General features: G+C 43.4%; 2 protein-coding genes across 4 annotated transcripts in view; one reads left to right on the top strand and one right to left on the bottom strand.

Annotated features, from left to right (window-relative positions):
- Nucleotides 1-4,869, top strand: part of Nrg4 (neuregulin 4) — a 68,910-nt gene extending 64,041 nt beyond the window's left edge. For 2 of the 3 annotated variants that reach the window (XM_013518947.1, XM_005393466.2), the window contains exon 7: nt 4,753-4,869. The gene's annotated coding sequence lies outside the window, so the exon portion shown is untranslated. Of the gene's footprint in view, nt 1-1,805; nt 1,866-4,752 lie in introns of all 3 variants that reach the window. The other variant, XM_013518948.1, reaches the window with a different exon arrangement.
- Nucleotides 4,870-7,742: 2,873 nt separating this feature from the next.
- Nucleotides 7,743-26,617, bottom strand: Fbxo22 (F-box protein 22). The gene is made up of 7 exons (XM_005393464.2): nt 26,429-26,617; nt 26,053-26,200; nt 23,543-23,630; nt 22,700-22,795; nt 17,068-17,232; nt 11,776-11,941; nt 7,743-8,804 (listed from the first exon to the last, which is right to left on the bottom strand). The coding sequence occupies exons 1-7, from the start codon at nt 26,554-26,556 to the stop codon at nt 8,387-8,389; spliced, it is 1,209 nt and encodes a 402-aa protein (XP_005393521.1). The 5' UTR covers nt 26,557-26,617; the 3' UTR covers nt 7,743-8,386.

The raw sequence follows: 26,617 nt of genomic DNA, 5'->3' as shown, positions 1-26,617 counted from the left end.
TTTTTCTCCGTACCAGGAACCGAACTCACGACCTTGTGCTTGCCAGGCAGGCACTTTGCCGCTGAGCTAAATCCCCAGCCCCTCCAATTTGTTTTGACTTAACAGTAGTTCAACTTTATTTTTCTACTTTACAGTGGTGCAAAAGTGGTATGCATTCACGAGAAACTGCACTTTGAATCCTGATTTTCCTGAGTTAGCAGTGTAAGATGCAATCATGTGACGCTGGCCAGCAGACTGTACTCTACTCTGTAAGCCACAGGAGCCAGAGTAGACGCTGAAGACTCCAGTGCTGTGTGGCCACACTATCACATTTGGTAGCTGGGGTGTGCAGTTTTTCCTTAAGGATATTTTCCACTTAGGTCTATCAGGACATGATCCTACTGAGGAGCAGAGAGCAGAGTTCCCATGTGTTCCCCTCCCTCCAGCTACTTTTGTCAGTAAACACGATGCACCAGATTAACCAGGACTCTTCTTAGTTCAAGTTCCTCTTTTTAGTGTAGTTTATGGACTTTGACAAGTTCATGTCACATTATCCACTAGCTGCCCAAAAAAATCCTGTGCTCCATGTTTATTCCTCTATCCCAACAACCACTGTCATTACTTTTTCCATTTAGCAATATGCAATTAAAGAGTTTCTCTTCTTGTGGCTGGATAGTTTTAAAAGTAGTTATGACATATGATTTCTTTTTCAGTTCTAAAAACATTTTTGTGGAAAAATGTTAAGCCTTAACAGTTTTAACCACTTTGTACAGCTCAGTGAAGTGTACTCTGTGAGCAGTCACTGCCACTGTTAAATCTCTAGCTTTTTCACAATCCTCTATTGAATCTCTGTACACTTCGAACCACCCCTACTCTTAACCCCGACTGAAAGTAGTTTTTGTCATGAATTTTACTATTATACAACCTAACAAGTGGCACCATCCTGTCCTTTTGTAAGTAGCTTCTTTCACTTAACACAATGCCCTCAAGGCTCACCCACAGGTGCATCAGAATTCAATTCCATTTAATGGCCAAATAATATTCCCTTGTACAGCTATACTGCATCTTGTAAACCATGCATCTATTGGCGGGCACTTATTTCCAGCACTGACTACCATGAACACTGCTGCACTGAGGTGTACAAATATGCGCCAGGCTTCTGCTTTATTTTCAAGTATTGGAATAGGAAGTCAGATTATGGGATTGCACCGGTGCCACTTTACAGTTCCACCAACAATGCTCAAAAGTGGCAATTTCTTCCCATCTTTGCCAGCATTTGGGGGGGGGCAGAGAAAAGTATTATTTCATTGTGGTCTTGATTTGTATCTTCTGTTGATTACTGCTGTTGGTCATCTTTCATGTGCACGATGTCTTCTCTGGAGTTCGGGTTCTTTGCCATTTTTAAATCAGGTGTTGTTGCTGTTAGACTTTTGTTCTGTGTGTATTCTGGATGTTAAATCCTTTTATATGAACTGAAACTATTTTGTCCCATTCCGAGGATTGCTTTTGTATGCTACTATAGTATCCTCTCATACACAAAATTTAGTTTTGATGAAATCGTTAGGTCCACTTTTGCAGCCTGCAAATTGTGTCATATCCAAGAAATCACTTAGTTTTCCATTTTCTGCTAAGTTTTATGGTTTTAATACCTGTACTTATATTTTTGACCCATCTTATTATTTTTGGCATATGCTACTAGGTTAGGCCCTGATAGTCATGTGCTACTATCTTGTTTACCTAGCACCACTGTTAAAAAGACTATCCTTTCCTCATTGAAAATACTGTGTGTTCTTGTCAAAAATCTTATAGAAAGGCTTCTTTTCTAGGCTGTCTATTCTGTTCCACTGGTTCATCCGTCTGTCTGCAAGAATCAGATCTGAAATCAGGTTTGAGTTTTCCAGTTTGTTATTCAACATTGATTTGGCTATATGGGGCGGGGGGTCCTTTCAGATTACATCTCAACTTTAGGATGTAGTTTTCTATTTCTGCAAAAGAAAAAGCCATTGGGATTTTGAGAGATTATACTGAATCTGTAGATGACTTCCATTCGAAACATCTTGGATGTATTTTTTTTAACTTTTCACTTGTTTTGTAGTTTTCACTATGTATAAGCTTTCTTCTGTTAATTCCCACATATTTTATGCATGACACTATACTAAGTAGAATTGTTCTCTCAATTTTCTTTTCAGCTTGTTCATTAATGTATGGAAATGCCACTGATTTTCTTGTCTTTGTATCCTGTTGCTTTGGTGAATTCACTTACTGGCTGAAACAATCTTTTTCGGCTATCTTTATAGAGTTTTCTACATGTAAGAACATGTAAACTGAGCATCAGAGCACTTGGCTGTAATCCCAACACTGGAGGGTGAGGCAGCAAGATTTCAAGCCTAAACAATTTAGTAAGACCTAGCCTTCCAAAAAAACCCCAAAAACAAGAACAAAACTTTCAACCTTTCACTGCTGTGGAATTTTTCATTATGGCTTTGTGTTCATGTAGTTTCATTTTTTAGTGTTTTTAATCACAAAAGAGTACTGAATTTTATCAAACGCTTTTCCTACATCACTTGAGGTGCTATAGGTCTCCCCCATCTTAATGTGGTTTACTGCAGTGATCAATTTTATGTTGAACCATCCTTGCATTCTAGAAATATTATGGTTATGTATGACTCTGTAAGAAAAAATATATATAGGAATCAGTCCCATTTGTTCAGTGTACAATCCTGTTTTTTTTTCTGGTACCGGGAACCGAACTCACGACCTTGTGCTTGCCAGGCAGGTGCTGGGCTGCTGAGCTAAATCCCCAGCCCCCAGTGTACAATCCTAGTATTGCTATAGGGCTGTTAGCTAGTGTCATACTAAGGAATTTTGCATCAGTATTCATAAGGGGCATCCTATATATATTGGCTTTTCCCATGTAGTCATGTACATGTCTCAGATCCTACAGTGTGATAAACCAGTGATGTCAAAGGATCTCAGTTTGTGTGAATATACTCTATACATTTGTACATACTATAGAGATGATCCCTGAAAGTGACAAGAATCTCTGTTGCCCATGATAAAGCTTGATTTCTAAGAGACTAACAAGGTTAGGGGTGTAGCTCAGTGGTGGAGTACTTGCATAGCGTATGTGGCGCCCTGGGTTTGATCTCCAGCTCCATGAACAATAAGATAGAGCAATTATAACAATATATCGTAATAACATTGCTAGCATCACTAAACTTGTGGTTTAGGGCCACTACGAAGTGAAATAAAGGTTATCTGAACACAGGCTCTAGAAATATGAAAAGTGTATTATGAGACATGGCTGCTATCCCAGTCCTCTATGCAATGTTTACTTTCCTTCTTGCTTCTGCTTCATGCGTTTCTGCATTCCACTGTCCTATCTTCAAGTTTGCTCATTTTTTTTCCTTTGCATCTGCTTTTGAACACCTCTGGTGAGATTTTCATTTGTTATTGTACTCTTTTTTTGGTGGTGGGGGGGGTCTTTATAATTCTTTTTCTGTTTACTGATAACTGATTTTACACATTTACCATTTCCCTGATTTTCCTGTAGCTCTCTCAGCATACTTGAGATAGCTGTTTTAAAGTCTTTGTCTAAGGGGCTGGGGATTTAGCTCAGCGGCAAAAGCGCCTGCCTGGCAAGCGTAAGGTCGTGAGTTCGGTTCCCAGTACCGGAGAAAAAAACCAAAAAAATAAATAAATAAATAAATAAAAAATAAAGTCTTTGTCTAGTAAGCTTTATATCTGGGCTTAAGGACATTGTGTCAGTTTATCTCAATTCTTTAAATAGGCCTTACTTTCCCTTCTTCTGTATGCCTTTGTATAGTAAAAAACTGCACATGCTGCTATTATAGTATGGTGACTCTAACATCTTGTCCCCTTTGTTAAAGGTTTGCTGTTTTTATTTATTTATTTTGGTCTTTTTGAGACAGGGTCTCACTATGCAATTCAGGCTAGTTTTGAACTCACTTTGAAGCCCAGACTGTCCTCGAACTCACAACAATCCTCCTACTTCAGCCTCCCCAGTGCTGCGATTACAGGAGTGCACTACCACACATCATCTGGCTGTTTTTCTTGTTTTGGTTAAGGATGTCGATTTTTGTTTTGCAACTTTTCCAAACTTTTTACAAAACCTCCTTTTCATGTGATTGTTGAAGTCATTGTTCTTTTTTGTCACACTTGGCTATTCTGATAGAAATTAACCACGAATGGCAGTCCTCCCGGTCAATTATGTTTTATTCCCATGTGTAACTCTGGTATCATGACAAGACTTTGAACAGAGTATGCTTATTATGCAAATATATGGCCACTGACTTTTGGTTAGTCAGAAATAGAAAAATGTTGAGAAAGCTGTCCTAATTCTCAACCTCATCATCTGCATTTTAAAGCAACATTAGTCAATCTTGCCCTTTTTTGCTGGTTGTGATGAGTCACTACAGAATAAAACCTTTTATAAGAGTGTTCACAAAACGGAAGCGCTCCATCTACCCGAAACATTTAACTCATCAAATAACATTGCTGACTTGTGCCAGTGTTTCTTACTTTGTAGTGGTGCATGTTCTGGTGACCTGTATTTAGCTATGGGGCAGGGCAGAAATACAATATACACAGCAAAGCACCATGGCTTATAAGTATTTGACTACTGATCCCTAGATATGGGACTAGCATGAGATCAGCTTTCTAGTAACATATTCTTTACATAGTACAGGTATTAGTTTTGTTCATGCAACAAGACTGTTAGTGCAGATACTTACTGTATTTTCTTTATTTTAGCATTAAGCCACCTCAACTGAAAATCAAGTCAAGCACCTGACATCTCATGATTTCCTGTGGGAAGAATTTGAAATCTTCTGTTTCCATTAAAACTGAACCTATGGCTGGTATTTTCAAGAGTATAGAAAATAATAATTTTTTTTCTCAAAAACTTCTGCAGATTGCATAGAAACTAGATATGTGAGCTTCTTTCCACTGTAATTGTCCTCATGTTAAGTTTGTAGTGTGAATCAGTGGCAAATCTGGCCTCCTAAGCTGAAATGATCCACATTTAAGAAAAACAGAAAACTGTCATAGTGAAGCAACTTGTTAGACTTAATGGCCCTCCCCACTCTCATCATAGCATTTTGTAAGCTGTATCTGTTTCTAGGGATTTTTTGTGGGTTTTCTGTCTGTTTTGGTGGTACTGAGGATCAAACCAAGGGCCTCACTCATACTAGGCAAGCACTCTGTCACTAAGCTATATTCCCAGCCCTTTTTGAGATGGGCCTCAAACTTGAAATCCTCTGCCTCAGCCTCCTAACAGCTGGGATTACACACATGAATACATCAGCTATTCTAGGTTTTACAAGGGGTGATAAAAATACACAGTGAGTGTTTAAATTTTTAAAAGTATTATAGTAAAAAACATATTGCTGTTAATCCCGCTCAAAGTACTTTCTCTCACTTGGAACACTTATTCCAGTGTTCTTGCCACTCTCTGAAGCACGTCTGGAAGTCCTCTTTCATTACAAGATGTGACCAGAAATACAGCGTATTCCAAATGTCATCCAATAGGTAGGCAGGTTTGTAAAAACATGACGCTGTGTCCTCACCTATCTTATTGACTGGACCTGACACCATGGGACCACTGGCTCTTCCCCAAAGTCAAAATGGCCATGAGAACCAGGTGCCCAGCACTTCAGTGGCTGATCCAAGAGGACAATGTAAAGTTTGAGGCCAGTCTGGACTACATAATGAGACCATCTCAAAAAATAAATGTTTTGAATTAATTCACATCAAGGAAGCTCTGACACTCACAAAAGGACAACTTCCAGAATTGCTTCAAAAGTGGCAAGAATGGGCCGAAGATATAGCCCAGCAGTACAAGCGCCTGCATAGCAAGCGCAAGATCCTGAGTTCAATTCCCTGTACCAAAAAAAAAAAAAAAAAGTGGCAAGAACAATGGGATAAGTGTTCAAAGTGAGGAAGAATATTTAAAGGTGGATTAATGGCGATGTCTTTAATAAATGTTTTTAAAAATGTAAACATTCACTGTATTTTCCAATTGTATCTTGTAATTCCAACATTTATTGTCCCTTGTCCTCAGATTCCTACTTGGATCAAAATTATAAAGCAAACTGTAGTCTCAGAAATAATTTCACTTGGAAAATACAGAAATCAATATTCTTTAATAACCTGATTAAATAAACCATTGTGTCATCTGCTCTTCACTTGACAGTAGGACACAAAAACAGAGTTAACCTCTATTTGTGCTCATCCCAGTTTTTCAAACAATCATTAACTATAATGGTTGCCATCTCTAGGAATCTGGTTTGAGCTGTAACCATAATTATTTCTCTAATATTTACTTTTGCCTATGGCAAGCCTTTAAAAATAGTGTACCAATTATACAGCTTTAACTGGTTAAAATTCCTTCCACACAACCATAAAGTCTCTTGGGAGGCAGGAAGGATAAGTTCTTATCAGTACTACAGTTGGTTCTACTGGGCCAACTCCTCCCCTTTCTACTTTGCACAGTGATTTTGTTGTCCACAGACAAGACCTAAAGCCTCACCTAAAAGGAATTCAATAGCACATCAAATATAGTAAGAAGTTAGACTCTCTTTTAAGAAGGAAATATTTCATGAATAGTTCAAAAAAAAATCTAATTTCAGGCCCATTTGTTTATATTTTAAGTTTTTAAAATCTTCCTCTATTATTTAACCAACTTTAGTTAGTATGAGGGATGGAAATAAATTTACAAAGTATTTGCTCTAAGTGCTAAGTAAGCATACTCAAGGAATGGAATTTTGATCCACTAACTGATAATGGATACTGACGTCAAATAGAAAAGTTAATAGTAAAACAGAAATGACTGAAGAGATACAGATGAAAAGTTCTCACAGTAAAATTTATCTCTGAACTTCTTTAGGCACAAATATTTAACTATAAAAAAAAAAACAAAAAAAACAAAAAAAAACAACCTTTGTATATGTACATGGAGCAAGAGAAAACTCTGTAAGGTCAAAGTTGGGAGAGCCAGGCATGGTGGCACACACCTGTAACCTCAGCACTCTGGAGCCTGAGGCAGGACTGCAGTTTGAGGCCAGCTTGGGTGGTAATAACAAAAAAAGAAAAACTTGGGAGAAAAGTGATTTAAAACTGGAAAGACAAATAATGTTAACACATTTGTTTTCACTTACCTTCCAAGTTTTCTACTGTTCTGTGAACAAACCCGACCATTTCAAAAGTGCTGACCATCAGTCATACATTCTCTAACGACATTCTGCAACAAAGACCTGAAAGAAAAAGGCAGCCAAAACAGGCAAGACAGGACCACTGTGGAGAGGCTTCCATGGAGGTGCAGGGACCTGGGTCCTCTGGTTCTCACTAACCTCTGTATCACCCAGGCTGTGTACACCCAGATCCACCCAAGCAATAGGATGGAGATGGACAAAAAGTGGTCATGCCATGTGTAAAGAACACTAAGAAATGTGGTCTGTCTTTGTCCTGGGAGACACGTGCCTAACTAATAATGAGAAGTTCCATCACCATGTGAAAATGTTAAGACTGGATACTGAGGAAAAATGGTTCTCCCTGCACACCTCTCATCTAAATATCTGCATAAATAGAAATTCAAACTTTTCATCATTTTATGTGTGACAGGACTGCAGAGCTGACAGATACCTACCACTCTAGGTATCATCTACACAGGAGTTTACATCCTTCATGTACTTACCAAAAGCAATGAAATGCAAAATGCCATATGAATGAATACCCAAGGCATGTTTTATTGGCAGAAAGCCAAAATAAGGTACTATAATTTTTTTGGTCTGCCAATTAGCTATACAGAGCTACAGGGGGAAAAAAAAAGACTCTTCTTTTGTAGTTGAGAGAAAAGAGGAAAATGGCTTACTTATAAAATCTAAGAAGTCTTTGGCAGTTTGTGCACCAATACAAAAATAGCTCTTTAATTTTTATCATATAAGTAGAAAGATCAATAATAGCAGTCCAACTTCTAAAAATACCTGGAGAAAATGAAATATAGCAGAGAAAAACTTTTCAGCCATCTATGGCTTTTCTCTTTTATAAAGATTCTTCAGCTAACAGATCACCTACTAGTACGAACAGGTAGATGCGGAAAGTCTAATCCTCCAGCCGCCACCATTTGAAGTCACCTTACATCAGCTACATAACCTTGTGCAACACAACCACTGAGATTTGCTTGCTCCTGATGCAGAATTATTGGTTTGTGTTATGTTGTGTACAAAGTTATGCTTCACGTATGTTAAAAACTACCTCAGTGTGATCTCAAATCAACAAAGCTGGAAAACAGATACAGATGAAGTTATTTTTGTTTCAAATACACATACCCCAAGGTTCCATTTTCTGGAAAAGCCAGAACCCGAAGTTATATGCTGTGAAAGCTGCTTTATTTAGATGACCCCAGGTGAATGAGGGCCATTATGGTTGTATAGCTGTGGAACAGATCCTCGTCCTTTACCTCGTTACACTTCCTCAGTATAAAGTTCCCTGTGACTATCCGGTCACATCCAATTTCTCCATTTCCAAAGAAGCCAAATAAAGGCACACTAGGAAAAAACTTTCTGAATGCATCCGCCTCAACATTGGCCTTGGCTCGGTAATAGTGGAAGCCCCGGCCAACGCACGCGAACATGAAGCCGATGGTGTCCTGCTCTGGGATGTTGGCTGCCTTGAGGCGCTGCATGGCCGCCTCCACAGCCTTCTCATCACTGACGTCCTCATTAAGGAGCACTGTGGCACTCTGGATGCGCAGCCCACTGAAGGACAATCCAACCACGCCGGTGGCATTGATATCCAGAGGGCTCCTAGAAAATAAAATTAGAAAAGCAGCAATTAATCATGAAACAAAAAAAAGGCGTATTAAAGAAAAAGCCCACTTGATTCACTGCTGGGGAGCTGTTGCCCAGTTAGCAGCCTGTGCTTAGTTTGAGACACACACTCCAGATAAGAGGAAAATTGCAGGGTTAAAAAACAAAATTAATACATTCATAGAGTGCAGAAGGCAGCTTATGATAACTCATTTTCAACTACAAATACAAAGGGACCACGCATAGTCATAAACACTTCTGAAACTCACCCTGGATTATTAGAAGAAATAGTTTTTCTTTCTTAAAAGGAACCTTACAGTTATATTCATATATACAAAGTTGTCCACTTAATGAAGCTTCTTAAATTTACTATGTGGTGTCTTCCCCCATACCACCTTCAGTTATCAAATTCTCAAAGAGGGCAACTTCTAAAACTTTTAGACGTTTTATGTTGTTTGGTCCATAAACAAATATGATTATATTGCTTTTTATCTTGTTTATTGCTTTAATATGATGGTAAGAAAAGACCAGATCAAGTGCATTATTGTTATACTGATCTGGTTTTTAAAATTGTAATAGTATACACTAGACACAGCTATAAAGCATATACAGTACAGGAAACATTCAGTGGGGAAGCAACAAATACTTTATATTTCTATGATGTTTCTCAACGTCTGAATCCATACAGTGATCAAGATTCACTGCTTGAGCAGAAGCTAAGACTCAAAAAGGTTAACTAAGCAAGCAAGAATAGTCAGTGGCAAAACCAACCTGAGAGCAGCAGAATCCCATTTTCTTTTTTTAGTACCAGGAATCAAACTCGGGACCTTGCACTTGCCTGGGAGGCACTTGTACCATGGAGCTATATCCCCGGCCCAGAATCCCATTTTCTAAAGTCTTAACTTTATGACCTCTCCTCTCTTGTAGATACCATGTTGTAAAGCTGGGTACTGTGGTACACAGCTGTAATCCCAGCACTCTCAAAAACTGAGGCAGAAGGATCTCAAGTTTTAAAACCCAGCCTGGGCAACTTAGTGACTTTGCAAGACAGCTGTCTCAAAAAAGGGCTACAGATGTAGCTCAGTGTGACATCTCTGGGTTCAATTCCTAGTTACCCTCTGCCGTAAACAACAACAAAGCAAGAAAACCCTATTCCAAGTTGTGAATCTCTTGTTTCAACAAATTATCTTTTTCGGGGTGGGGAAGGCTAGGTTATCTGAACATTTATCTGGACAATGCAGGGATTGACTCAATGGCTTCTTGCCCACTGACACAGTATGAAGATCCCATTAAAATCCATGTGTTGTACAAAGAGTGATGATTTTAGGGGATCTATTTTTCCATATTAGGTATAAAAAGTGGATGATACCAAACAGCCACACCAAGAGGTTGGCATCTGAGACTTGTATGTCTGAGTGACAAATCTGCACTGCACTCTCAGCATGCAGTCCCAAGCCTAGGCCTGTGTGTGTGAGACACAGTGTCTGCCACCCTGCTGCCTGGCTCTCCTCTCTTCTTCCTCACCGGCAATCCAAGGACCCTGTCTTACCTGACTGCTTCTTTGGTCCATCAATGCAGACTGCTAAAAGAAATAGCAATGAGATGACTTGACTTTCCTCTTAGACACTGATCCTAACATCTTCCCCAAATCCTCAACGCAGATCTAGAGAGGAACCGGTACTAGTACTGATAGGAGGGGTGGGGTCGGGTAGGAGTAGGGCTTCACTGTCCTGCTTTTGGAGACCAATGCATTTTCATGAGAGATGAAGAGAGACCCAGCACTGCAAACTGGGAGATGGGGGTGAGTAATGGCTTAAGAGTGAAGAAATACTGTTAGAAAGCAAAAGCTTTGAACAACAAAAACCAAAGATCCACAATATTTGAGCTTCACAAAAGTTTCTTGAAAAGGGCTGGGGATTTAGCTCAGCGGCAAAAGCGCCTGCCTGGCAAGTGCAAGGTCGTGAGTTTCGGTTCCCGGTACCGGAAAAAAACCAAAAAAAAAAAAGTTTCTTGAAAGATCTAGGACAGAACTTCTAAAAATGTGCCCGTAAAGTCTGCAAGATGCTTTATAAGAACGTTTTGTAATCAAACAGATCTGACAAATGCCATGGGTGATTTCAACTGCACTAGATTTCCAAAGCACTGACCCTAAAGAGCTGAGAGAACTTTTTACATAAAGATAAACTTTAACCATATACTTCCTTTAAAGAAGAAACAGGCAGAAAGGAAATACAGAAGTCACTGCAGTCTGATCAAGACAGCAGAATTTCTCTATACACCTCAGGGACCCCCTGGGACAGCTGCAGTCTGCCTCTCAAGACTCAAGATGCTCAGTGTCTAACCAGGTTTTCAAAGAACCAGACTGGGTCTATTTTCCAGCCATGGGACTTCTGTGTACTTGCTGAGGGCTGCCAAGGCTTCCTGCTCACTGACAACCTACTCAAATCGCCTCTATCATGTATAGCTTGACACAAGGACACATGCCACCATCAATTAGGCCAACCAAACACTGCTCAGAACAAGCTGCTTCACCCTCACCACTGTCCCCTAACAACCCAAGCCTCCTCCTCCTCAAAAAACACTTGACTTGGTTTCTATCTAAACCTTCGCTCTTGATTATGAAACCCATTCTGTACTTGAATAAAAGCTGTATCATGCTTTCATTATAACCTCATTTATGATGTCTTGGTTTCAAAGGTGACATACTAAGGTCCAGAGACACCAGAGCTATCTCTGGAGAGTTTAATAAACAAGCTGAAAGCCAATGTTAAGAGCATGAATCTAACTAAGAAAAAATTCTTAAAGGACAATATGTATAATTCAACTGTAAGCAGAGTTACACTGAGCTCCTTAACCAATGTCTAGTGCAAGAGGAGACAGTGTATCAGCAATTCTTTAAATCCAGTTTTAAAGAACCCAAAGTAACAAAAATCTGAAACTATTTCGCTTGTCTGAGGCATACACATACTTTTCGGAGGTCAGCGATGAGAGACTGTCCACCTGGCCTCCAGCCAAGATGATGTTCATGTCACTGAAAGTGCTGACCACACGCTGCAGGTAACTGCTGGCTCCCACCTTACAGCAGTTATAGCCAAACACAAGTACCACACGCAGCTCCGGGTTATCCAGAAGACCTGCAGAGAGACACAGAGCAACAATTAAAGACATCCTTAAAACAAAATGTTACTGCTGATGACCAGGACTACTAATGAATTGCAATTTTACCATTTTTATAAACTTTAATACCATTCAAAATCTTAGTTGCAATTATAATTTTTCTACTATTAAAAAAAAAATCACATACATGTAATCCCAGAACTTTAGAAGGCTGAGGAAGGAGAATCACAAGTTTGAGCCCAACCTAGGCAACTTGAGAGATTTACCAAGATTCTGTCTCAAAATTTTAGCAAGGGGGTTGAGGATGTAGCTTAGTGCAAAGGAATGGTTCAATTTCCGGGACACTTGCCAAACAAAAAAACCTTAAATGATTACATGAAAACAAGACAGTCACCATACCACAGTCCAGAAGCAGCTGTGTCCTGAGCTGCAGCTGGCAGCAGGAATGGCAAGGCCAAGGAGCCAGTTGCACCGCAGCCAGGCCTCGCCTCAAGCCTCTGGCACTCTGCTTTCAGAACATAGACTTAAAATCGGCCAGTGTCACCAAGTAGACGGCTTCTGGACAGGAAGAAAACCCAACTCCAAACCTCACTTGTACTTCCCTGGGTCACCAGTCTTCCTTCCTAACACATCAGAGAAGAGGGGAGGGCAGGAAACAGGATGCACAGGTGGGGTGAGGGACTACTAGCTATCACCAGTCAGCACCAAGGACTCTGACGTTTCGTAAAGTCTTTCTTCCTCTTCTGCACTACCCTCGCCAATTCTAACAGAATAGTTTTTCTTTAGAACCAATTTTCAGAATTAGAAGAGGCCCATAGATTCATGAGTCTTCATTTTACACACATGATCCCCAATCCCAAAAGCAACAGGCCAGAAACAGGCCATGCTATTCAAAAGAGGGGCTGGGGATTTAGTTCAGTGGCAAAGTGTCTGCCTGGCAAGCACAAGGTTGTGAGTTTGATTCTCGGTACCGGAAGAAAAACAAACAAACAAACAAAAAACAAAACAAAAGAAAGCCAGGAAGTTACCCAGGAACCTCCCTGGTAGGCAGTCTCAGGCCCTACGTGTAGCACAAGGTGGAAAGGGACAGGGATATAACTTCAGTGCCAGCCCAGGACACCAGCACACACTGCCCTACTGGCAGCTGCTGTTACCCAATGGTCCCTATGTTGGCATCTTGCATCCACAGCCCAGATACTCATGGTTTCCTCCTGTTTCAAACCCAGTGTACCCAGACACAGCTGAACTCTGAGTCCTTCTCATCCATTCTTTACCTCAGCAAATGGTACTGTGCAGCACATCCACTGGGAAGTTGGTGACACTGCTGTCACCCACCTGGTTCTCCACACCCAGCCCCAAGTCAGCCACAATGCCACCCATGCACCTCCACGTGTCACCTTGACTCTACCAAAGTGCCTCAGTACCACCTGCTACTCCAGCCCAAACTGTTGCCTCTTGCCTGAATCACTACCACAGTCTCTGGTTCCCTACATCTACTTTTATAAAATTAAACTTATTTTAATCAACAAATAAAATTACATCTATTCATTGCAGACAGCGTTTTGAAATGTGTATACACTACTGGTAAAGTACACGCAGTATGGCTAAGCACAGCTGATCATGCACCCTGTCACCACACTGCAGCCAGAGACCCACCTGGTCGTGGCCTGGCCTCACTGCCCTTGCTCCTCATGGCCTCCAGAGTCAGCCGAGACCCTGCCTGTTGCTGCCACTTCATCGCTAGCACCTCTGTCCCTGCTCCCACACACGTCAGTCTCCTTTGTTTCCTGGCTGTGCTGTGGGGACCCCAGCTTTACACCTCAACAGAGGCATCAGGTTTTCTACTTCCTGTCCTGAGCTCTACTTCCTGCTGCTTCTCTGTCAGCAACCTGGAGGGAAGGTAAGGACACCCACAATACCCTCCCTGCCCGAGGCTTGCACAGACCTCCTCTGGCTGTCAGCTGTCACCTTGCCAGGACCCCACAATGGAGGAGCCCGGGTTACAAGCCTCTCCTGGTGGCTCACCTGGTGCCCTGCGCTGCTGACTGGGAGGCCCAGGGGTAGGGCACTGTCACCAGTCACCTGCACACAAACAGATTTTCAGTGAATAAACACTGGCTTTTTATGAAATTTGACTGATGTATTTTTGCTTTTACTCCTTAAGATTTTTGGTAAGACGTCTCCAAAAGGAATATAAAACTGTGTGTGTGTGTGTGTGTGTGTGTGTGTGTAAAAGCATATGCTCTGATACTCGATGAGATACCACTGCTGCTAGACCCAAGGCCTACCCAGCAAACATCAACATCCAACACGAAGTCCCCTCTCAGAAAGACAATTCTGTCAGAATATGGCCCCTGCTTTTGCTCACTGTGAACTTTTCATACCAGATCTTAGTCACTGTCATAAGCATTGTCAAGCACAGGAGCCAAACCCACCCGCCTTCCTGTCCTGCAGGTCAGCCATCCCTCTCTGCAGTCTATGGCCGCTTCTGCGCCCCAAAAGCAGAGCCCACAGGGACCGCTGAGGCTATGACTGGCAAAACCTAAAGTATTCACTCTCTGGCCTGCGCGGAGAATCTGCACCACTGTTACAGAACCCAGGAAGGGACCTCACTTCATGTCCACAGGAAGATGCAGGCTGGGACTGCAGGGCAGGCACATCCTGTATCAAAGGATGTGCAAGCACTGCATTGTGTCACTAGTGTAAAACTTGAAAGAGTTAATTTAAACTCGGAGGTATGATAGACACTGTGAAATGATAGGAAACCACGGAAGAGTAAAGGGCTTCTGGGATGTGGGAAAAGAGAAGGGAAAGAAGGAGAAATTTTGTATGTATATATATACAGGATAGATAACATGGTTGTTCTTCTATCTGCTGTTTCTATGCTGAAAGAAACTGTCAATGAGTCTTTGGTTGACCAGTATTGCATGTCTATATCTGTTTTCATGAGAAGCCACTTTGAAGATATCAATATGTAATACAACCACCATTGTTAATTCCCTACCACTTTGTTTGTAACTCTGTATTGTCTGTATTGTGCTTGTGATATGTTGTAAAATGTTGTATGTCTGTTAATGTTTCCCTCCTTTTATCCTTAAAATAAAAAAAAAAAAAAAAAAGCCTTAGCTGATCTACGTTGAGAAATATGTAACATTAAGTCACAAACCAGCTCTCAAGAGACAAAACTGTCATCTAGTGACATTTCAGAATACATTCACGATACTGACAGCAGCTCAATAAAGGGTACTATGTGAAAGCCATTCCCTGGACAAACCCAGGTTATCATGTTTCCAGCAGCACAACTCACAATGGCTACATTAAGCAAGCAGCCTATGTCCATCAATAGATGAATGGATAAAGAAAATGTATTTACACACAATGGAGTACTACTCAGCCACGAAGAGGGGTAAATGTGAGTCATCTCTAGGAAAATGGATACACCTTAAAACCATAATGTTAAGTTAAATAAATCAGACACATAAAGATAAGGTCACACTGTTTCTCTTATATGAGAAACCCAAGAAAATAATGTAACGCACAAAATAAAAGAAGGAAACAAAGAGGTAGACTTTGTAGAGATGAGAAGAGGATCTGAAAAAGGGAGAGAAAAGGGGGTGGGGGTAGAGCAATAAAAGTGACAAAGAAACACCATATGCCTATGCCTCTGCCCAAGACGCATGCAGTCAGCACGTGCTGCAAGATCATGCTGCAGTCATCTTTAGGATCTGGGGCTGTCTTTCCTCAGTGTCCCCACATCCATACTTGGCACCAAAATGAAAACATGGTCTGACAACGATTTTATCCCAGCATGGTTGCTTTCTTTGGCTCAGGGTACTGTTTTTTTCCAAGCTGACAAAAGCAAACCTTTTAGAACCTTCTAGCTTTCACCAGCGCTGTGTCAGGACCTGCGGGACAGAGGAAGGAGCTGCCCCAGAAGCCCCACCACTTCTCCAGACACAGTGACAGCCACGTGGCCTTTGGCAAAAGCCAGAACAAACCCAATTTTTCCTCCCAGCCCCGCTGCTCCTGGCCCACACCTTTACCCCCATCTCCTGGGCAAACCCCACAGCCAGCGTGTTACCCCTACAAAGCCCTAACCGTCTGCTGATTTCCTCTAGTCTCCTCATCGCCCCGGTGTGCTGTTCACTCCGTGCTTGGTACACAGCTCTGCCAGGAGCTGCTTTCACCTTGCAGAGGAGCAAACGAGAAGTCAGGACACCTGCCCTGCACACTGCATCCTCAAAGGACCCTGATCCACCACCCAAAGCCCTCACTCAAGGTTCTCCCATGTGACCCAAGAGCTGCTGCTCCTGCTCCCATGTCACTGCTGTCCCCCCCCTTGCACAGCCCTGCCCTCTCGGTTCTGTGTTGTCAAGCATAGTTAAGGTTTATTCTCATATGGACATCCTTTTTTTCCATGACCAACAAGCCAAACCGATTTTCCCCGTGCTGCTATCTGATCCTGTGTTCCCATGGGCGCAGGCCCCCGGTCGGAAGCTCAGCTGTGCTACCTGCCCAGGCCCAGGGGAGGCTGGAGGCCAACCCTGACAGCAACCCTGCTGTGCTCTGGCAGCTCTCCTGCACTTACTATAGTGCACATCCCCCCCCAAATGGACACCACGCAACCCCTCACCTCCCACGACGCCTCCTTCAGCCACAGTGCCTGTGTCCTGCCTGTGTATAGTACCAGGCTGATTGCTGCAACTCACACCTTCCCCACCGCTGTGAGACTGCTGTGCCTCTCCCCATCTTCCTAGTCCCCACTACCAACTTGTTTCTTCGGAAACACTTTTAAATAAATGATTATCTGTACAAAAAAAAGAAAAAAATGCCTGAAAAAACACTTTAGTTTTAGAGAAAAAAAAAAAAAAACTCAAATATTCAAAGACCAAGAATTCCTCCAAAATTCAGAATACAAACAAATTTATTATCAACAGAGTATTAATGGAAAATTTTTTCATCTCTGGTCCCCTTGGGCTTTAAGGAAAAAATGCCCAGAGCCAGCCCCTGCTGATCACCAGCTTAAAGAGCAGCATCGCGTGACACAGGCGGACTTAATCCAGAGGAACTCCCACCACTCATCAGAGCTCAAACAGAAAGGTCAGCAAACAAAACAGGCAATTAACAAGCAACTGTAACTTACCCACTTCAGTAAGCTCATGTTTTTCTAGTGTTAACTTCTTTGACTGCTTAATAAAATGAAAGGGCTGTATTTTTATTCCTTCAATTTGAGGAAATAACAGAGCAAAACCAGATTCTCCAATTTCTATTTCCTGAGGTCGATTGCTACCTGATCCCATTGGAGTCACTAGGAAGAAAAAAAAAAAAAAAGAAATCAAAACAATTTTGTGAACAGACTCAATAAAAACTGAATTTAATCCAGTAATGGTGTAAATTAACCAATCCCACCCTACGTAACTGCAATTTAGATCATTAAACAATAACTGATGATACTAAACAGCCACTAATGGAGTACAAGGCTTCCTTCTGCGCTGTCACTGGCAGGGTGACTGTCACGAGGCCTGCAACTTCCTTCCAAGTGCTTCAGAATGCAGCGAAGGGAAGAAAAGGGAATAAGCAGAAGGGAAGGCAAATGAGGCACTGTTTCAGTCACTCACCCCAGATGAAAGGGGTAGTGCCCCAGTCTAGCATCACCCTTTCAACCTTTCTGTGGCTTGAAGCTTTTTAAACAAAACATTGGGAAGACACAGACATTTTCACAGCAGTTCCACTTTAAAGAATTCTTCCTAGAAATATCTGATAATTATACGAAGTGTGTGTATACACAACTATTTTTATCACAGAATTCTAACAGAAAATAAAAAGGAAAAACCTAAATATCCCATCCTGGCATTTAGATAAAAAGTTACATTGCTATTACACAAGCCAAGCACAGAGACATAAGAGGTGTGTTTACTTGACACAGAAATGTTGGTCACGAGGTGTGAATTGTAAAGGCAGATGATACAGGCTGAATTTTGCGGTCCTTAACCCCTCAAACCCATAGGTTGAGCCCCGCTCCCCCACTGGAGAGAAGGCCTTTGCAGAGAGTTAAGATTAAATGAGGCCACAGATGGGCCCTCACTCCAGGGAGCAGTGTCCTTGTAAGGGAGGAAGAGGCGCAGGCACACAGACAGCACCTGTGTGCAGAAAGGGCTGCGTGAGCACACAGGAAAGGCTGCGTGGGGACTCAGGAGAAACGCAGGCTGGTCCTGGACTTACGGCCTCCACACTTACAGAAGTATCTGTGCTGTCACCCCCACGTGCTGCCCAGCAGTCAGTCACATCCTGCTTCACACAGCATACAGAAACACTAAGAGCATCATGTTAACAATGGTGAATCTGCATTGCTTAAGTCTTTCTCCTTTTTTTTTTTTGTGCTTACTTGTACCTTCTAATTTTTTTCTTAATAATAAATGATCATTACTAGTATGGTAAGTCCCTGACTTAACGAACGTTCAAGCTGCAAACGTTCACAGATACCAACAGACCTCACCTTACAAACATTCGCAGATGCGAAGAAATCCCAGAAGTAGCTCATGTGTCTGCGGGACCCTGTCCCAGCTGTGCTGCTGTGTGATTTCTGCACACTGTGAGAGGATACAGTAGTGCACGGGAGAGGGTACAGCAGCACAGGGCTCAATCAGAGCCCAGGATGTTCGGAAGCAAGAGGAAAAGCAGCGGCAGTGTAGAGGGACTGCTAGGAAGCACAAAGTAACAGCCACAGAAACAAAAGTAAAAATAATTGCTTACCTGGAAAAAGGCTAAAGTTGCAAGGACAAGGGCAGGGCCTGGGAGGCAACATGTTCTTTGAGTTGTTGTAGCTAGTCTGTCACAATTTTTATTAAAAATTATTAGACAGTAAAACTGACTTTTTTGGTATGAGCATACTAATGAGGACGTGAGGGAATTAGAGGTGCTGTGAAAAGACGTGGAGAGAGCCAAGAGGATGATGAGAATGAAAAAGCAGAGAGATTCACAACACAGGAAATGGCAAGGGGATTTTCTTCACTTGAAGAGGCACTGTTGGTTTTTGAGTCACAGGACCCCAAAGTAGAACAAAACACAAAGGTTTCAGCAGCTGTTCAGAAAGCCATCCAGTGCTACAGAGTCATCTATGATGAGAAAAATGAGCTAGTACTCAAACATCACTGGATTGTTTTTAAGAGGGCGGACAGAATTGAATCCATCAGAAAGCCTGTGGCATCAACTTGACGCGGGAGTGAAATTCCATCTCGGCTGCCATCTCCTGTGCTGATTGATGATCCTCAGCTCCACCCTCGCCCCCTACTCCACCCTGTTAGTAACTCTCTTCCCTTCGTCACACTGTGCAGACTCCCCTATATCAAGTGCTGTACTGTACTGTACCTCCATTTTGAGGTAGCTGTAAAAATAAACATAGCTTATCTACAGTTTTGTGTGTGTGTGTGTGTGTGTGTATTTGGGTTTTTTTTATGCTTTACACTGTATATTTACATCAAAAATATATAAGACTGACTTTGTCAGACTTATAAACAAATCCAACACAAATGTACTTCTTGAATAGAACCAGTTTGTAAGTTAGGGACTTATTGTATAACAAAAAAATTACCTTTTAAAAAACTATGTATCTGGCCTTTTGAAAAACAAATCTAGGGCAAAATAAAAAAAGTAATGTTGAGATCAAACTAAATGCCACACAATATATTCTGAATTTAAAAGTGGAAATAAAATTGAGAATATAACGCCCTTTCTCCCACAAAAAAATACCAAAACATAAAGCAGTTTTTAAAATGTGTGTATCAGGCCATAAAACAATCTGAATTAAAATTAGAACAGACTTGCTTATAGAAATTGACAGGTTGAATATATGTGGAAATGCAAAGGATCCAGATAGCTTAACAATCCTTAAAAAACAAATCAAGACCTACAGTTATCAAGATGATATGGTTAAAAAAAGAAGCCAGGCCTGGTGGCATATGCCTATAATCCCAGCACTTGAGAGCCTGAGGCAGGAAGTTCTTTGCAAGTTCGAGACCAGCCTGGGCTACAAAGTGAGCTCAAGGCCAGCCTGAACTGTACAGTGAGACCCTGTCTCAAAAAGACAAAAAAAAGATGACATGGTCTAGCATAATAGAATAATATCCAAAATCAAACTCACAAACATGCAATTACTTATTATGACACTGACAAGACATTTTAATGAAGAAAGAAAAGTCTTTAACAAATGGTAAAGGAATAACTAAACAAACATAAGGAAAAAATTACCCTCAAATTCCTACCTTATAGACACAGATAAGTTAATTCTAAATGAAAGCTCAAACCACACAGTTTATAGAAGACATGAGAACCTTGGGGTGGGCAAAGATTTCTTAAAGGACATAAAATAGTAACCATAAAAGAAAACTGGTAAGATGAATTTCCCTAAAAAAGGTTTCTGATCATAAAGACACTGTTAGGAAAGTGAAAAATGGGCCACTGACCAAGAGGAAATATTTATAACACCTATACCCGGGTTAGGACACCTATCAAAATACAGAGCATGCTCCTGCAACTCAACAGTAAACAGCAAGCGTTGTAATTTAAAAATCAATAAAAGACTCAAGACATTTCAGAGATAGCCAACAAATACACGACAAGGTATTCAACATCATCAGTCTGTGGGGGACATTCAAACTACAACTATTGAATTTGGAAAAGCAACACTAGTGCCAGGACATGGAGCGGGGGCAGCCTCCTACACTGCTGGTTGAGTGTGAAACAGTTCAAGTTTGGAAACTGGCAGATTAAGTTAAATATACACCAGCAATGAAACCAAGCAATTCTGCTCCTTGGTGGCTGCCTAAGAACTAATAAAGACTTCCACAGAGGAAATGTCCGTAACAGCTTCATTCTTAATACCTAGGAACTGGAAATAACACAAGGTCCATCAAAAAAGAATGGCAAACCTTCTATACTAAAATACAACCTGAGAATGGTTTTTAAATGGGTCACTGGTACACATAACAAATGGATTTCTCAAACACATGCTGTTAAAAACATTTGTATCAGGTCAAACAGCCCAAGTACAAAAAGAGACCATGCCCATTTATGTGACATTCAGTAATAGGCAACTACTCTATGCTCCGAACAAAACAAGGGTTTTCAAAAGAATGGACTACCAGGACTGAGGCAGGCAAGAAGTCTCCGGGTGATGGAAACAATCCGCATCTGTGCTGATAATAGCAGGTTACAAACCTGTCAGCCCTCAGGACATTTTATACCAAAGAGCTGCATTTGACTGCAGGTCAAGTTTATCTCAACTAAGAAAACTGACATCTACACCTGCAAAAATGAACACATTTTTCTCAAACTGGGAGATTTTCCAACCTAAAGGAAGATGGCCTAGAAGTGAATGACTGTTTAAAATAATCACTACACTGTGACCTGAGAAAAAGCAACAAGATAATCTCACGGAAATTCTGTCCAGGACCCCGGGAATGGGCTCAGACAAGGCCAGAAACAGTGAGAATGCTGAGGAGGGGCCAAGAAAATACCAGGGGCCACCTGCCTGAGAAGGTGACGGCAAGAGCACGGGAGAGCACGGAAGCAGAGAAAACTGCTGCACAATCAGACAAGGACGAGGGTCACATACAGTCCCATCCTTCCACAGTGGGGTCACTCCCACCTCCCGGGCTGCAAGTGTCCAGAGGAGAAATCAGGCCACGTTTGGGGAAGCAAGAGCTCCTGCAGCCACAACGCAGAGGACACAAGAAAGTGACATCAGACAGGAGAGCTAGAATTCCGTATCAGCACTCGTTACAAACTAGTAAGGGGAAAATGAGACCCATCATTTAAGGACAATTAAAAAGTTTAAAGAAAGCCACGGCCACTGCTATCATTTTCTTAATCCAGGGAGCCATCTGAGCAGCAGGGAGAGGCTGGTTGGGGAGGAAGCAGTCCCTACCAAGTAGCATCTGTCCTTGTTCACCTGCAGGGCTTGGAGCCTTCTGCCTCACCATCCAAGTCGCTCAGAGGCACAGCAGGTCTTTCAGGCCAGGCACTTGCTGAGCACTCACCAAGCCTGTGCAAGGCCCTGGGTGTGACCCCTCCCCACTCCCAAAAAGTTTTCAGTAAGGATTAAAATGCTGATCATGGAGTACAGAGTACTACCAAGTGCAAACAAAGACAACGGTGACAGCTTCCGTCTGTTGACTGCCCCTCTGCACGCTCTCCACGCGTCACTCATTTACTCCCCAAGGGACAGGGACAGAGTCCATGGCAGCCAGGAGCTACCCCTGTCACTAGGACACGGAGTGGCACTGAGCCCCAGGCCAAGCACTGCACCGCTATACCTGCGCTACCACCTCCACAGACCCTCTCCCCATCCGTCACCTATGAAAAATCAAAAATAGCAGAAGCAACAATTTTACCAGCAGCCAAACACGGAGAGAACACAGCCTCACACTGGTAACAAGCGAGCAGATCCCAGCAAGGCTCGTTTTAGCTCACAGACCCAGGCTGCCTCACCCCACTCCCCAGTCACAGACAGGACCCCCAAAATGCCACAAACGATTCCCAGTGTGGAGAGGCAGAATGACAGCTTCTCCTCCACAGAACAGCTGCTGGGGCCCATGTGCTTCACACGGGCAGCCCTGAAATTTGAAATCCCCCCAGCAACCACTTAAGGAACTCAGGTGTCACACCACGCCAACCACCAGAAACACAAATGTGCTTCTCAGCTACGTACAACTCACCAAACTCCCGGACCCATATTAAAGCAAGGAGGAAATGATCAAATTGCTGATTCCTCTCACCTACAATTCCTGGGGTCACGATCCCGAGGACTTGGCACTGTTTCGGGAACAGCTTCTCCAGGGCAACTGCTGTTTCCATACTCATTCTTTTCCTTGCTGTAATAACACAGCAGCAAAATTACTAAACTTCACCCATGTAAGAGCAGATCCAACAATGTTTTTTTTTAAAAAAGGCAAATATTTGACACCATCATGCTTTATACAAAGTCGAAAAACTTGATTGGAAGTTTCCCTATTTAGGCTTCTGCTTTGTATTTAAATTCTAAAGCTGATCAGCATTATTAGTTTGCCTCTGCTGTTTTGTTCTTATTTGGTTTTCACCCCAGTGATAGCAAACTTCATTTCGGCCGCTGAATGTGAGGCTTCGTGCACCCTGTCCCTGTGTTCAGGAGACCTCCCTCACAGCTGAACGGCACCCAACCTTGGCAGTCAATCCAGATGACGCCAGGATCACCCGTGGGAGCCCCACTCCTGGCCACGGTGCCTCCTGGTACTCAGCTGCCTTTCCCTCGGTGAGCCAAGCATGCATGGGATCCATCAGTCACTTGGGAAACGGAACCCCGTAACACAGCACTAAGAGGCTGGAATAGCTCAAGTACACATCCCGCTCAAAGAGTAAAAAGCAGTGCTGGGAGGACTACTATTTTTCCAAGTGAGAAAAGTACCTTTCTAACAACTCTTCTTTCAACTGTACAAGGTTAGAGATTGGCTGAAATACCCACAGCTCTGTGAGGGGAGGTTCAGAGATTCTCACGCACACGGCAGGAGTCTGTGACTCCAGGACCGCGTGATATACAACTAGTAGGAAATGGGATAGAAACCAAAGACTTTCTTTATACTTACCTTTCACGTGGCCCCGACGCTGCTCCTGACTAACAAATGTTTCTGAATCGGCCATATACAGAACCGTCCTCGGTAAGATGTGAACATTCTACAACGAAAACAATCAGCATCCGATGCCACGCGTCCCTGGACACCCACACGGTCCCCTAGTTACCTGGCCAGGCTGCTACCCACCTTCCTTCAGTCAGTGCTGGTGTCTGTGCCCAACTTCAAATCCCAGCTTACTCATCGGGAACCCACTCTTCCTTCAAGTCCAACCCACCCCAGCCCTCCAGACATTCATTTTCACCTTGGGAGTTTAAACTTAGAACAAAAACAGGAAGTGCCTGCAAAAAATGCTACTGGTCTTACTTGAAAAACAAAGGTTCACCCAGGGGAAGGTGCAGAATGGGACTGTGCCTCACTGCCTCCCAATCCTTCACTCCTGGCCTCGTCCACTGGCTTCTCCCTGGGACCCTCAGCTTACTGGTAGCGGAAAGCCCTGCTCCCACAGGTCCCTGCTGTGCTCTTCCTGTCCCCGCTGTCAGGATGGCAGACTGCCTGGCATACAGCAACATTTTCCGTGAGTTAAATGAGAGATGTTGCGCCATTCTAACCTGGGCAGTGTTGTTTCACAGTTCATTCTAGACAGACTCGTAAGACACTGAGACAGCATGGTGACCTGTGGGGGCCTCTAGGCTGATTAGAACACAAGGACACAATTTCTTGGGGCCAAGTAACTTTTTCTTTAATATAAATTGGTTCCCAAAATTTTTTTAATTTCCCAAAATTTTTACATAAAATGTGCGTTTCCAGAATCTTAAAAAACATTCTGGCAACACCAGGACTGGGGCTGCAGCCCACAGGCCTCCTTGCCACCTCAGCATGCAGTGCCTGGGCCAGAGAGTGGCACCAGAAGGGGCCAGGCCTCACTGCAGACTTTGCCCTAAACCAGCAGAATAACTCCAAGAGGCTTCTGGGCCTTTCCTATCCTCTAACAAATATCTGAGGTCCAGGACTGAGACTGTATTATTCTCTTCTCTGGCATCCACAAAAAGCAACTGCTGAATTTCCATTGCTAATTCTCAGAAGCAGCAGCAAAGATGACCTCAAAAGGAGAATCCTCAAAGCACAATGCAGCCCAGCAGGGACCCTTCCACGCCCAAAGGACAGACAAACGGGGTTTCATAAAATGCTTAGTGGTCTTTAGTTCTAATAAAAAGTTAAATCAACTTTGTTTACAGCTATCGAAAGACCCTGTACACCTGGTAATATGGAAAACAAAACAGCACACGTGCTTTACACAGAGTTCACATGTTTTACACAGGGTTCACATGTTTTTGTCTCACTGGTAGTTTACTATAATATATAAAACATCTTCAAGGCTATACTACAAACCTTAATAGCGATATTAAGACTATTTAATGACATATACTGAAAGCATTTATCCCTAGTATGGTTACGTGCCACATGCACCATGTATTACTCTTTTACCCTTCCAACAACTCCGTAAGGGCATAGGGAAATAACTGTTTTTCTAGAACATGAACCCTGCGGTCCAGAGAGGTTAATGAACTTTTACAAAGTCACACTGCCCGGTATGTGCCAAAGCTGCGGCCCATACTTAAGACTGGCTAGAACAGCACTACAGTGTACAAACTGTAAAGCTCTATAAAATAATGCCTGCTGTGACCAAAAACTGAAAACTACCAGTTTTTTAAAAGTTAAAAAAAAATTCACACAATTCTCATCCCTGAAGTGAACTTTTTATGACATTCAGCTTATTACCTCCCTTTGTATTTTTGATAGCCCTCATTATACTAAACAACTTTATAATCTGCATCTTCACTACATCACTTTCTCTTTCCATTAAATGACTCTTGAACTTTACCATTTAATAACTTCACTTTTTAAACATTAAGGTGCTAATTTCCATTATTATAAATGATGTTCCAAAGAACTCTTCCTTGGCAACCTTTTTTGAATTTTTCCAAATGACAGCTTTTGCGAATAGGATTTGGGACTACATGCCAGGGAAGGAAGCTTTCACCAAGCCCCTCCTGGGATTCTGACCGGCCAGCAGGAACCCGAAGAAGCGGAAGCCAGAGACAGGAGCAGATAGCGCGCGGACCTGCTACCTACGAGGAACAGGGGGGCGAGGTTTCTCCCGCCCCCAAAAAAGAGCAGGGGAAGCTGGAAAGAACTGTATGCTGGACTAAACAGGATGCACCTGCGTGAACCTGAGCGCCTCCAGACCGAGACGAACAGACAGAAACGCAGACACCTGCCGTGCGCACAGCGGCCCTGCCTAGGTGCGCGCTTCCCATCGAGAGCTCCACCAGGAAAATACTCCACACACCACCGCCGCGCTGCCGCTGCACGGAACAGGTGCAAGCCACTTTCTTAACTGTCCCTGAACAGCGTTAACTCCGTCCATGGCAGGCATGATGGGTGACGCGGAGCGACTCTGCACGGAGGGGGACGAGGGTCCACGGAGCGCCCAATCAGCAGCCCGCCCGCGCCCCACTTGCCTCGAGCTCCTCAGCGACCGCGCGTAGCAGTCGGTGCCCGTCAGGGGCGGCGTCGGGGAGGGCGTCGGTCCGGCCCACGGACACCCAGGCCACGTCGCGCTGGCCCCGCAGCACGCGGCGCGCGCACGCGCTCCACAGCCGGCTCACGCTGCAGGGAAGCGGGGCGCGGTCGGCAGCAGCTCGCCCCTGGTCCCAGTCCCCATGCCCCCCATGCCCCCCATGCACCTCCACGCATCCCACCAGGAGGCGGCGGCGCCGGACTGAGGGGCGGGGACGTCAAGAGGACCCGGGAGCGCGAGGGCGCGGACGGCGGACCTGGCCATCCCGCCCCGAGGTCCCCGCCAGACCCCCAGCGCTGGGCGTCCCCGACCCTCACCCGGCAGCGCGCAGCAGCGCCTTGGCGGGCAGGAAGGCGAGCACGCGCTCCACCACCTCCGCCAGGTTACTCAGCACGAAAGCGCCCGGAAGGTCTGCGCCGCCGCCGGGTTCCATGCCCGACGCCATCCGAGACGCACCGCGGCCCGAGGTTCAGAGGCCGCGAAGCCGCGGGCGCGCACTGCGCAGG

The sequence above is a fragment of the Chinchilla lanigera genome, unplaced genomic scaffold, assembly GCF_000276665.1.
Source record: "Chinchilla lanigera isolate Chin_1 unplaced genomic scaffold, ChiLan1.0 scaffold00049, whole genome shotgun sequence".
Classification (NCBI taxonomy): domain Eukaryota; kingdom Metazoa; phylum Chordata; class Mammalia; order Rodentia; family Chinchillidae; genus Chinchilla; species Chinchilla lanigera.
The sequence above is the reverse complement of the archived record's forward strand: the minus strand, read 5'-3'. Positions and strand labels throughout refer to the sequence as shown.